At 37.5% G+C, this 12762-nt stretch overlaps 1 protein-coding gene across 1 annotated transcript; it reads right to left on the bottom strand.

Annotated features, from left to right (window-relative positions):
* Positions 1 to 781: 781 nt before the first annotated feature.
* LOC111571442 (zinc finger protein 883-like) lies at positions 782 to 6478 on the bottom strand. The gene is made up of 8 exons (XM_035950165.2): positions 6374 to 6478; positions 5954 to 6156; positions 3883 to 3993; positions 3273 to 3368; positions 3008 to 3118; positions 2512 to 2629; positions 2076 to 2288; positions 782 to 1981 (listed from the first exon to the last, which is right to left on the bottom strand). The coding sequence occupies exons 1-8, from the start codon at positions 6390 to 6392 to the stop codon at positions 951 to 953; spliced, it is 1902 nt and encodes a 633-aa protein (XP_035806058.1). The 5' UTR covers positions 6393 to 6478; the 3' UTR covers positions 782 to 950.
* Between the last annotated feature and the right edge of the window lie 6284 nt (positions 6479 to 12762).

The following is a 12762-nucleotide window of genomic DNA, read 5'->3' as shown; positions in this document are numbered from 1 at the left end:
GCTGGGCTCTCCCTTAGAGATAGGGTGAGAAGCTCGGCCATCCGGGAGGATCTCAGAGTAGAGCCGCTGCTCCTCCGCGTAGAGAGGAGCCAGATGAGGTGGCTCGGGCATCTAATTAGGATGCCCCCCGGACGCCTCCCCGGTGAGGTGTTTAGGGCACGTCCCACTGGGAGGAGGCCCCGGGGAAGACCCAGGACACGCTGGAGAGACTATGTCTCCCAGCTGGCCTGGGAACGCCTTGGGGTCCCCCGGGAGGAGCTAGTTGATGTGGCCGGGGAGAGGGAGGTCTGGGCTTCCCTCCTAAAGCTGCTGCCCCCGCGACCCGACCCGGACCAGCGGTAGAAGATGGATGGATGTTTGTCCAAAAATGACACGAAATTGTCCAAAATATGAGTCATAATTCAAAATGGCCGACTTCCTGTTGGATTAGGGGTAGTGATGCAAGAGGCTTTTTTGTGCGTCTTGACGAGTTACATATGTGTACCGAATTTCGTAGCTCTAGGTCAAATGCGGCCCAGCGGCTGAATTTTCTTATTTTTCTAGGGGGCGCTATTGAGCCATTTTGGCACACACGCATGCCATTCCCCTAAAATATCAAATTTTTTGCCGGTCCTGGTGTGTGTGGCGATTTTCATGCGTTTTCGTGTATGTTTAGGGCGTCAAAAATGCCAATTTCCCGGCCGATGAAAAAAAAAATTCCTAGGGTTTCCATAGGTTTCTAATTAGTGTTGGTGTTTTTACACAGCGGCTAAAATGCACATTCAAGAAGAACACTGATGCATATAAAGAAGAACCCAAAGCGTGTTTTTGCCACATAATAAATTAACTTAAAGGCAAACTCTTCCAAGTATTCTATGAAAACTGAAAATGTCTTGACACAAAGGCAGTTCATTTTCCAAGAGTGTTAAACTTTGTGAGGCAATATTTATGACTAAACTCTAACTTATCAATCATTTTACATCTTGTTTATGAGTCGCCTGATGTCTTTTCAGATTCCCCTGCTGGGAGAATTCTCTGTCACAGTTCGGACATTTGAATGGTTTCAGCCCGTTGTGGCTGAGTGTGTGTCTCTTTAAACAGTTCAGTGTGAGGAAACGTTTTGGACACTCCGAGCACAGATACGGTCGTTCTCCCGTATGAGATCGTACGTGGACGTTCAGGTGACTCTTGCTGGAGAAACCTTTCCCGCAGTGGACGCAGGTGTACGGTGTCTCCCCCGTGTGAGTCCGATTGTGCAGCAGCAGCTCCCCCGAAGACAAAAACGACTTCCCGCAGGTGGTGCACAGGTAGTTCTTCTCCCCTCGGTGCATCTGCATGTGTCTTGTGATGCCGGCTTTGCTGAAACGTTTCCCGCAGATGTTGCACAAGTTGGCAGGGCCGTCGTGCAGGCGTTCGTGCTGCTTGAGGGAATAATTGCACAGGAATCCCTTGTTGCACTGCTTACAGGTGAATATCCGTCCTTTCTTGTGGAGTCTCTGGTGCTGATAATACCCCGACGGGCTGGTGAATCCCTTCTCGCACTGGCTGCAGCGATACCGGAAGCCGTGGAGCTTCATGTGGGTCTTCAATTGATTTGGATGTTCAAAGACCTTTTCGCACATCAAGCATTTGGTTTCTTCCTCGGTGAAGTTTTTGTTCACAGGCCGTGTGCTCAGAAACCTTTTGTCTTCCCCCGTTGGCTCTTTACGTCTCCGTCGTTCCTTGTTTTCCAAGTTGTCCTTCTGCTTACGTTCCCTCTTTTTGTCAACACCGTCTTTCTGTTTGCGTTTCCTCTGTTTCTCTGAGTTGCTTTCTACTTTTGCTTTTGCAGCATTCAAGTCTTGATTTTTCTGCAGAGTCTTTCTTCCAGCTTTTTTCACACATTTCTTTTTCTGATTGGGAGCCGTTGCATGATGCTCAGTCTGGATGTGCTCCTGAACCTTCCTCTTTATGCGGTGTGTGAACGAACACTGAGGGCAGATGAATAAACGTGGCAGCGGACCTAAAAAACAGCATAAAGAACAGTAAGTCAGTGAAGTAAGACTGATTGATTCAAGGGCATTTCTTGTCTGCTTCTGCTACTGATTTTATCTGACCTGATTTCTTCTTTGGCAGCCAATCATCTGCGGTGACATCTGAACTTTGACTTGAGTCTTCTTCCAAATCCTCCAATGCCAGGGCTCCTTCCTCATCATCATAATCATCATCATCATCATCCTCACTGTACGTCTCAGTGAATCTCTCCACTCCAGTTTGAGATGGGAGGGCCAGTATGGACAGAATTATATCCCCCTCACTGCTTGACCAAGCTGGAATAAAGAAACAGCTGTAACATTTTACACATTAAACCTTATTGAAAGAAAAAAATGAATAATGTAAAAAAAAAAAAAAAAAAAAAGCAAGCAAGACCAGAGGAAAGCCTTTACTTCAAACTTTTCTGTTAAAAAAAATATGTGAAAACACTCTTTATTCTGGCTTGTCAGGAAGAATTCTTTGCTGAATTAAAAAAGTAGAAGTAATTTCTGTTCTCACCTGAGCTAAGAGTCCCCATCTGTTTGTGATGAAGAAGCAGAGACTTTAGAGCAACAGGTTCAGACAGATGTTGTCCCAAATCCTCTGAAACAGATGTTTCAGTGAGCCAAGCTGTTGTCTGAGCGGAAAGATCACAGAAACAAGTTGGTAAGTAAAACACACTGAAAGGCCTCGAGGCAGCAGCACAAAAAGAACATCCAGAGACAATGTTTGGTCTGGTGGAGCAAAATCATCTTTGAAATGTGAAACACAAATAAAGGATTGCTTTCCGACATCTCACATTTCACAGCAAATACAGCAAAGTAGCTACATGGTTTACCATGTAAAATATTAAATTATTTTCATTAATGACTTAATTTCTAAGGCAATATTTTCACAAACTGCTGGAAATTTATAATTAACAGTATGAGGTGTTTTGCAAAACAGCACATTTTCTGACTGTATATTTCTGTACATCTAACAGTTTAGTCTACAGATGTGTGAGCTGCTTCAGTACCTGTTGCAGGTCTGGTATCGGCAGCAGCTGTTCCAGTCTGGACAGAAACACAGACACAAGCTGCTGGATCTTTTGGTTGAAAGCAGAACCGTAGTTTGCAGGAAAAACCTCCTATAGAAACATCCAGAGCATCAGAGTCAAACAATCAATCATATCAGCACAGGTTGTCATGATACAGAAAACGTCACTGTTCATTATTCTTTCGTCATTATGAAAGTTTTCTATTCGCTTTTAAAACACATGAATTTTTCACAAACAAACTCACTTGGAAAAATAGCTCCTTTTCAAAAGGAACATTCAAAATGTTCTGAACCAGGCTGGCAAAGTTGCTGTAAGATTTCTTCAGTAGATCAGCGCTGGCCTGTCAACAAGTGGACACAAAACTGGTAAAGATTTTAACTATTTTGCTTTTTAATTTTATGTGCATGTCTAGTGCTGGCTTTCTTTGAGTCTTACACTACTGTTCAAAAGTTTGGAGTCACCCTGACAATTTCACGTTTTCTATGAAAACTCACTTTATTCATGTTTTTTAATCATCAATTAGCCTTTCAACACCATTAGCTAACACAATGTAGCATTAGAACACAGCAGTGATGGTTGCTGGAAATGTTCCTCTGTACCCCTATGGAGATATTCCATTAAAAATCAGCCATTTCAAGCTAGAATAGTCATTTACCACATTAACAATGTCTAGACTGGATTTCTGATTAATTTAATGCTATCTTCATTGAAAAAAAAACTTTTCTTTCAAACATAAGGACATTTCTAAGTGACCCAAACTTTTGAATGGTAGTGTATATTCAAAATGAAGTTACATTAGTTAGATCTAAATTGTTTGTGAATGAAGCAGCTCTGATTTGTCTATAAAAACTCACCATCTGATCACTGGAGCTCAGTTCAGAGCTGCAGGTGTGGATTTTATCGAGGTGGCTCTGGATGGTCTGCAGGTTGGCGACTCCATCACCACGACAAAGCTCCAGAACCAGCTGCAGCAGGGCAAAAGTGGGAGACAGGTGAGTCAAAAAAACAAGAAAAAAAAAACATGTATGCGACCATGTTCTGTGAGCAAAAGCATTAGATTTTGACTAATAACAAACAAAACATTACGACTAATACAACTACAATGAGGAATAATTATCCTCATCCTCATCACCGAACATGCTTCAGATGGTAAAAGAAATGCAGGGGCAATGTATTGAAATGTTCAGATTGAAAGCAGTTAACAGAAACAACATAGAGTCTCCTCAGTGGCCATTCAGGTGCAGAACAGTTTCCTAACCGTGCACATGTTTTGATTTTAAACTCCTGTTTGATATTATCATTTACTTAAAAGTCAGTGTATAGGATTAAATAAAAACAACTACAGTTACTGAAAGTGTATCTCTATGTGCACTTTAGCCATAAGACCTGACCGGTGGGGTTAAAATACGTGATTAGCCACGACACCAAGATCTAATGTGGTAAGATTCTGTTTTCTGAAAAGTAAAATATATTATCTGAAATATGCTTCCATTCATGTAACACCATCACATTTGCAAAATTTGTGTTTTGTACTTAGAATTTGTGCAATATAGATAAAATCTGCTCAATATCAGTATTTCTTAAATCGGTGTTTCTACTCCTGCAAGAATCTGCAATATAATTGTTTTTTCGATACAGAGTCAAGTGCAAAATCTATATTTTCTACATCCAGAGGAATCTGAGCAACATCTGAATGTTCATACGTGGAAAAACTGTACAATATCAACAGTACTTACACAACCGTTCAAAAGTTTGGGGTCACTTGTCCTTATTTTTGAAAGAAAAGCATTTTCTTTAATGAAGATAACATTAAATGAATCAGAAATACAGTCTAGACATTGTTAATGTGATAAATGACTATTCTAGCTGGAAACAGCTGATTTTTAATGGAATATCTCCATAGGGGTACAGAGGAACATTTCCAGCAACCATCACTCCTGTGTTCTAATGCTACATTGTGTTAGCCAGTGGTGTTGAAAGGCTAATTGATGATTAGAAAACCCTTGTGCAGTTATGTTAGCACATGAATAAAAGTGTGAGTTTTCATGGAAAACATGAAATTGTCTGGATGACCCCAAACTTTTGAACGGTGGTGTATGTATAGTTGTTGTTTATTTTCTAATAATGCTCCTTGTTTCCACTGCCCCCTTTACTGCTGTAACACTGCAAATTTCCCAGCTGTGCGATTAATTAAATCTTATCTTGTCTTACTTAGTGTAATTTAAAAGCTACTATATTATTAACAGCTGTTCAAATCTATAAATATTCTCTCCTATGTAGTAGGGCTACAACTAATGTTTGTTAATATATCTGTTGATTTCTTCATTTATTCACTTGGTCTATAAAATGTCAGAAAATTTATGAAAAATGTGCGTATGTTTCCTAAAGCCACAGATAACATCTTTAAATGTCTTGTTTTGTCCTCAGCACTAAGATATTCAGTTCATCATCATAGATAAGTAAAGAAAACAGAAGCTACTTCAAATTATGCTGGAAGCTGAGGATTTTAACCTTTTTTTTTCACAAAAGGAATTACTCAAACATGTAATAGTCACCCCTGGGCAAATGAGCTCAAATATTTATTTCATTTGAACACATCATTTATTTTTCATAATAGGTTATTCAGTGATATTCAGGAGATGAGGAGTAATATGCTCCTTAGGTGTAGAGAAAAATGGTCTGTTGATAGTTGGTATAAACCAAAATTGCAAACTAATTGTTTTATCAGTCAATCATATTATTTGATTATCAAAACTGATGCCCATTAATGAAATAGTTGAAATAAAAATAAATGATTCATTGTTGCAGCTTTTATGCACATGCTGGCATATAAAGGGAAGGAAAACATAATAAATGATATTATTTCTTTGTGGAGTCACAGAAACACATCATATTTAATAAGAGTGACAAAGAATAGTATCTCACCGTGGCTCTCAGGCCCAGGATGAGCTGAGCCCTCTGACTGGGACTCAGCAGCTCAGGAACCATCTCAGTGACCAGACTGATGAAGTCCACCAGCTTGTCGTACTGCATCACACTGTGCTGCTGGACCACCTGCCACATGAAGGCGGACAGAAGCCTCACCGGAGGGACCAGCAGCTGTAAGGAGGCTGGAGGGAGAGCAGAGCCTGTAAGAAAAATAAAAAACACAGGGGAGACAAGAAAATAAACTAACCACAGATGCTCAAGCAAACATTAACAGACGCCTCTTCTCCAACTTCACCCACCAACGCAGAGCGTTAGCTAACGTTAGCCTCTTATCCCAACTGTTTTAATTACTGTATAATTAGCTTAAGGAAGCGACAACTAATATTAGCAGACAGCTAAATAAACGGTCGTTCAAACCTTTGCTCTTCCACGCCATTTTCTAAGTTTAAAATCGTCAAAACAGCGAACCAAATCCCACTTTTGTATTCATGGGATTGAGCAGGAAACAACTTCCGGGTTGAACGGATGTTGTGAAAAATCGTTTCCTTCAAAATAAAAGGTCGGTTCGGTTCTTCAACGGGGTAACTTGTGACAAAAATAAGCGAAAAGAAGAAATCAAGAAAAGGAGTAGGAATTAATTATTTACATATAAATGGCTCGGCGTGCACACTGGGAAATAGCACCTTACGGCAAACCAGACATTAATATACATTTGTCACTATTTTTGTCACTATTTTTTACATTTAAAATAAACTATAGAACACTATGGAACCCAGTAAGGCAATGGACTCCTGTATTTAAGCTCTGGGGAATTTTTTTAAAAATAGCTTTATTGTAATCTGTTTTTAATAGTTGTTCCTACCATATGAAGTAACAGCTCAGTAAGGACATTAATTTAAAAAAATGTAAACCGCTTTTAATGACAGTTAAAGGACAGTTTATAGTCCTCCTCCACATATGTAAACACCAAGGGTGTAGGCCTATTGAAAAGAAGTAAAACCAGGAAGACTATCAGCATCTGCTAAATTATTAGTCAGAAGTATTACGTTTATTGTTCCTCTCACAGATTGCACAATTTCATAATGGGAATTTCCATTAACTACACCTTTAAGGTCCTGCTACAGGTTATGTTCGCTCACTGTTTTGTCATGGCTTTGAAACTTTACAAAGGAGCAACTGTCATTGTGAATAGATATTACAATTTAGATTTCAAAATTGATTTTATTAATTGATATATTTAAAAGAAAACCTGCTCATATCAATACAATCCATGCAGTATCAGTATTTTTAATATCAGTATTTTTCTACTTATGGAAGAATCTTTGCAATATTTCTACATGTAAAAGTACCCTGCGCAATATGGTTATTTTCCACATTCAAGGGAATGTCCAAAATCAGAATTTCTACATATAGAAAGATCTGTACATTATCAGTAATATTTATATCTTTTTCCCTTTTTTTCTGCCAATGTCCCTATATTTTTTAACTGTCCCCTTTTCTGCTGTAACACTTCTTATCTTAGATTATGTTATCTCATCTTATCTTATCTTATAATAAATTAGATTATCTTAACTTATATTATCTTAATTTATTATTTTCAGCCCTTGGTGTCCCTACATGATGGGACCCAAACAGGGTTCTTTGCTGAGATTTAAATGGGAAAACACGATAGATAGATAGATGGATGGATGGATGGATGGATGGATGGATGGATGGATGGATGGATGGATGGATGGATGGATGGATGGATGGATGGATGGATGGATGGATGGATGGATAGATAGATAGATAGATAGATAGATAGATAGATAGATAGATAGATAGATGGGGAAATTCAAGATATCCAGTACCTCATACATGTTACATTCAAGAAAGATAAGGAAGCCAATGTACAAAAGAACATGCACTTTAAGAAAAAAGGTGCTATAAATGCTGGTATTTACAAAAAGGATGCAAAATTGTTGGAATTTACTATACAAAAAATGTGTGTGTGTGTGTGTGGGGGGGGTACAGTGCATAATAATACTAAACATATAGGAGGGATATTTACTTATTTACATTCAAACTGAAGCGAAACTAAAGTGAAACTCTACTTCTGACAAAGCGAATACCAAAAAAAACTGCCTAAAACACATGCAAAACAACATATTCTGTTGCTGATGCACCATGATTGTAAACTGCAGTAGTGTATATGTAGCTTATATATCTAAATTATATTGTATATATTGGAATATGCTGTTATTCTGAAATTTTAACTATTTTGCTTTTTAATTTTATGTGCATGTCTAGTGCTGGCTTTCTTTGAGTCTTACACTACTGTTCAAAAGTTTGGAGTCACCCTGACAATTTCACGTTTTCTATGAAAACTCACTTTATTCATGTTTTTTAATCATCAATTAGCCTTTCAACACCATTAGCTAACACAATGTAGCATTAGAACACAGCAGTGATGGTTGCTGGAAATGTTCCTCTGTACCCCTATGGAGATATTCCATTAAAAATCAGCCATTTCAAGCTAGAATAGTCATTTACCACATTAACAATGTCTAGACTGGATTTCTGATTAATTTAATGCTATCTTCATTGAAAAAAAAAACTTTTCTTTCAAACATAAGGACATTTCTAAGTGACCCAAACTTTTGAATGGTAGTGTATATTCAAAATGAAGTTACATTAGTTAGATCTAAATTGTTTGTGAATGAAGCAGCTCTGATTTGTCTATAAAAACTCACCATCTGATCACTGGAGCTCAGTTCAGAGCTGCAGGTGTGGATTTTATCGAGGTGGCTCTGGATGGTCTGCAGGTTGGCGACTCCATCACCACGACAAAGCTCCAGAACCAGCTGCAGCAGGGCAAAAGTGGGAGACAGGTGAGTCAAAAAAACAAGAAAAAAAAAACATGTATGCGACCATGTTCTGTGAGCAAAAGCATTAGATTTTGACTAATAACAAACAAAACATTACGACTAATACAACTACAATGAGGAATAATTATCCTCATCCTCATCACCGAACATGCTTCAGATGGTAAAAGAAATGCAGGGGCAATGTATTGAAATGTTCAGATTGAAAGCAGTTAACAGAAACAACATAGAGTCTCCTCAGTGGCCATTCAGGTGCAGAACAGTTTCCTAACCGTGCACATGTTTTGATTTTAAACTCCTGTTTGATATTATCATTTACTTAAAAGTCAGTGTATAGGATTAAATAAAAACAACTACAGTTACTGAAAGTGTATCTCTATGTGCACTTTAGCCATAAGACCTGACCGGTGGGGTTAAAATACGTGATTAGCCACGACACCAAGATCTAATGTGGTAAGATTCTGTTTTCTGAAAAGTAAAATATATTATCTGAAATATGCTTCCATTCATGTAACACCATCACATTTGCAAAATTTGTGTTTTGTACTTAGAATTTGTGCAATATAGATAAAATCTGCTCAATATCAGTATTTCTTAAATCGGTGTTTCTACTCCTGCAAGAATCTGCAATATAATTGTTTTTTCGATACAGAGTCAAGTGCAAAATCTATATTTTCTACATCCAGAGGAATCTGAGCAACATCTGAATGTTCATACGTGGAAAAACTGTACAATATCAACAGTACTTACACAACCGTTCAAAAGTTTGGGGTCACTTGTCCTTATTTTTGAAAGAAAAGCATTTTCTTTAATGAAGATAACATTAAATGAATCAGAAATACAGTCTAGACATTGTTAATGTGATAAATGACTATTCTAGCTGGAAACAGCTGATTTTTAATGGAATATCTCCATAGGGGTACAGAGGAACATTTCCAGCAACCATCACTCCTGTGTTCTAATGCTACATTGTGTTAGCCAGTGGTGTTGAAAGGCTAATTGATGATTAGAAAACCCTTGTGCAGTTATGTTAGCACATGAATAAAAGTGTGAGTTTTCATGGAAAACATGAAATTGTCTGGATGACCCCAAACTTTTGAACGGTGGTGTATGTATAGTTGTTGTTTATTTTCTAATAATGCTCCTTGTTTCCACTGCCCCCTTTACTGCTGTAACACTGCAAATTTCCCAGCTGTGCGATTAATTAAATCTTATCTTGTCTTACTTAGTGTAATTTAAAAGCTACTATATTATTAACAGCTGTTCAAATCTATAAATATTCTCTCCTATGTAGTAGGGCTACAACTAATGTTTGTTAATATATCTGTTGATTTCTTCATTTATTCACTTGGTCTATAAAATGTCAGAAAATTTATGAAAAATGTGCGTATGTTTCCTAAAGCCACAGATAACATCTTTAAATGTCTTGTTTTGTCCTCAGCACTAAGATATTCAGTTCATCATCATAGATAAGTAAAGAAAACAGAAGCTACTTCAAATTATGCTGGAAGCTGAGGATTTTAACCTTTTTTTTTCACAAAAGGAATTACTCAAACATGTAATAGTCACCCCTGGGCAAATGAGCTCAAATATTTATTTCATTTGAACACATCATTTATTTTTCATAATAGGTTATTCAGTGATATTCAGGAGATGAGGAGTAATATGCTCCTTAGGTGTAGAGAAAAATGGTCTGTTGATAGTTGGTATAAACCAAAATTGCAAACTAATTGTTTTATCAGTCAATCATATTATTTGATTATCAAAACTGATGCCCATTAATGAAATAGTTGAAATAAAAATAAATGATTCATTGTTGCAGCTTTTATGCACATGCTGGCATATAAAGGGAAGGAAAACATAATAAATGATATTATTTCTTTGTGGAGTCACAGAAACACATCATATTTAATAAGAGTGACAAAGAATAGTATCTCACCGTGGCTCTCAGGCCCAGGATGAGCTGAGCCCTCTGACTGGGACTCAGCAGCTCAGGAACCATCTCAGTGACCAGACTGATGAAGTCCACCAGCTTGTCGTACTGCATCACACTGTGCTGCTGGACCACCTGCCACATGAAGGCGGACAGAAGCCTCACCGGAGGGACCAGCAGCTGTAAGGAGGCTGGAGGGAGAGCAGAGCCTGTAAGAAAAATAAAAAACACAGGGGAGACAAGAAAATAAACTAACCACAGATGCTCAAGCAAACATTAACAGACGCCTCTTCTCCAACTTCACCCACCAACGCAGAGCGTTAGCTAACGTTAGCCTCTTATCCCAACTGTTTTTAATTACTGTATAATTAGCTTAAGGAAGCGACAACTAATATTAGCAGACAGCTAAATAAACGGTCGTTCAAACCTTTGCTCTTCCACGCCATTTTCTAAGTTTAAAATCGTCAAAACAGCGAACCAAATCCCACTTTTGTATTCATGGGATTGAGCAGGAAACAACTTCCGGGTTGAACGGATGTTGTGAAAAATCGTTTCCTTCAAAATAAAAGGTCGGTTCGGTTCTTCAACGGGGTAACTTGTGACAAAAATAAGCGAAAAGAAGAAATCAAGAAAAGGAGTAGGAATTAATTATTTACATATAAATGGCTCGGCGTGCACACTGGGAAATAGCACCTTACGGCAAACCAGACATTAATATACATTTGTCACTATTTTTGTCACTATTTTTTACATTTAAAATAAACTATAGAACACTATGGAACCCAGTAAGGCAATGGACTCCTGTATTTAAGCTCTGGGGAATTTTTTTAAAAATAGCTTTATTGTAATCTGTTTTTAATAGTTGTTCCTACCATATGAAGTAACAGCTCAGTAAGGACATTAATTTAAAAAAATGTAAACCGCTTTTAATGACAGTTAAAGGACAGTTTATAGTCCTCCTCCACATATGTAAACACCAAGGGTGTAGGCCTATTGAAAAGAAGTAAAACCAGGAAGACTATCAGCATCTGCTAAATTATTAGTCAGAAGTATTACGTTTATTGTTCCTCTCACAGATTGCACAATTTCATAATGGGAATTTCCATTAACTACACCTTTAAGGTCCTGCTACAGGTTATGTTCGCTCACTGTTTTGTCATGGCTTTGAAACTTTACAAAGGAGCAACTGTCATTGTGAATAGATATTACAATTTAGATTTCAAAATTGATTTTATTAATTGATATATTTAAAAGAAAACCTGCTCATATCAATACAATCCATGCAGTATCAGTATTTTTAATATCAGTATTTTTCTACTTATGGAAGAATCTTTGCAATATTTCTACATGTAAAAGTACCCTGCGCAATATGGTTATTTTCCACATTCAAGGGAATGTCCAAAATCAGAATTTCTACATATAGAAAGATCTGTACATTATCAGTAATATTTATATCTTTTTCCCTTTTTTTCTGCCAATGTCCCTATATTTTTTAACTGTCCCCTTTTCTGCTGTAACACTTCTTATCTTAGATTATGTTATCTCATCTTATCTTATCTTATAATAAATTAGATTATCTTAACTTATATTATCTTAATTTATTATTTTCAGCCCTTGGTGTCCCTACATGATGGGACCCAAACAGGGTTCTTTGCTGAGATTTAAATGGGAAAACACGATAGATAGATAGATGGATGGATGGATGGATGGATGGATGGATGGATGGATGGATGGATGGATGGATGGATGGATGGATGGATGGATGGATGGATGGATGGATAGATAGATAGATAGATAGATAGATAGATAGATAGATAGATAGATAGATAGATAGATAGATAGATAGATAGATAGATAGATAGATAGATAGATGGGGAAATTCAAGATATCCAGTACCTCATACATGTTACATTCAAGAAAGATAAGGAAGCCAATGTACAAAAGAACATGCACTTTAAGAAAAAAGGTGCTATAAATGCTGGTATTTACAAAAAGGATGCAAAATTGTT

This window comes from Amphiprion ocellaris, chromosome 21 (genome assembly GCF_022539595.1).
Source record: "Amphiprion ocellaris isolate individual 3 ecotype Okinawa chromosome 21, ASM2253959v1, whole genome shotgun sequence".
Lineage (NCBI taxonomy): Eukaryota > Metazoa > Chordata > Actinopteri > Pomacentridae > Amphiprion > Amphiprion ocellaris.
This window is presented reverse-complemented; position numbering and strand designations above follow the sequence as displayed.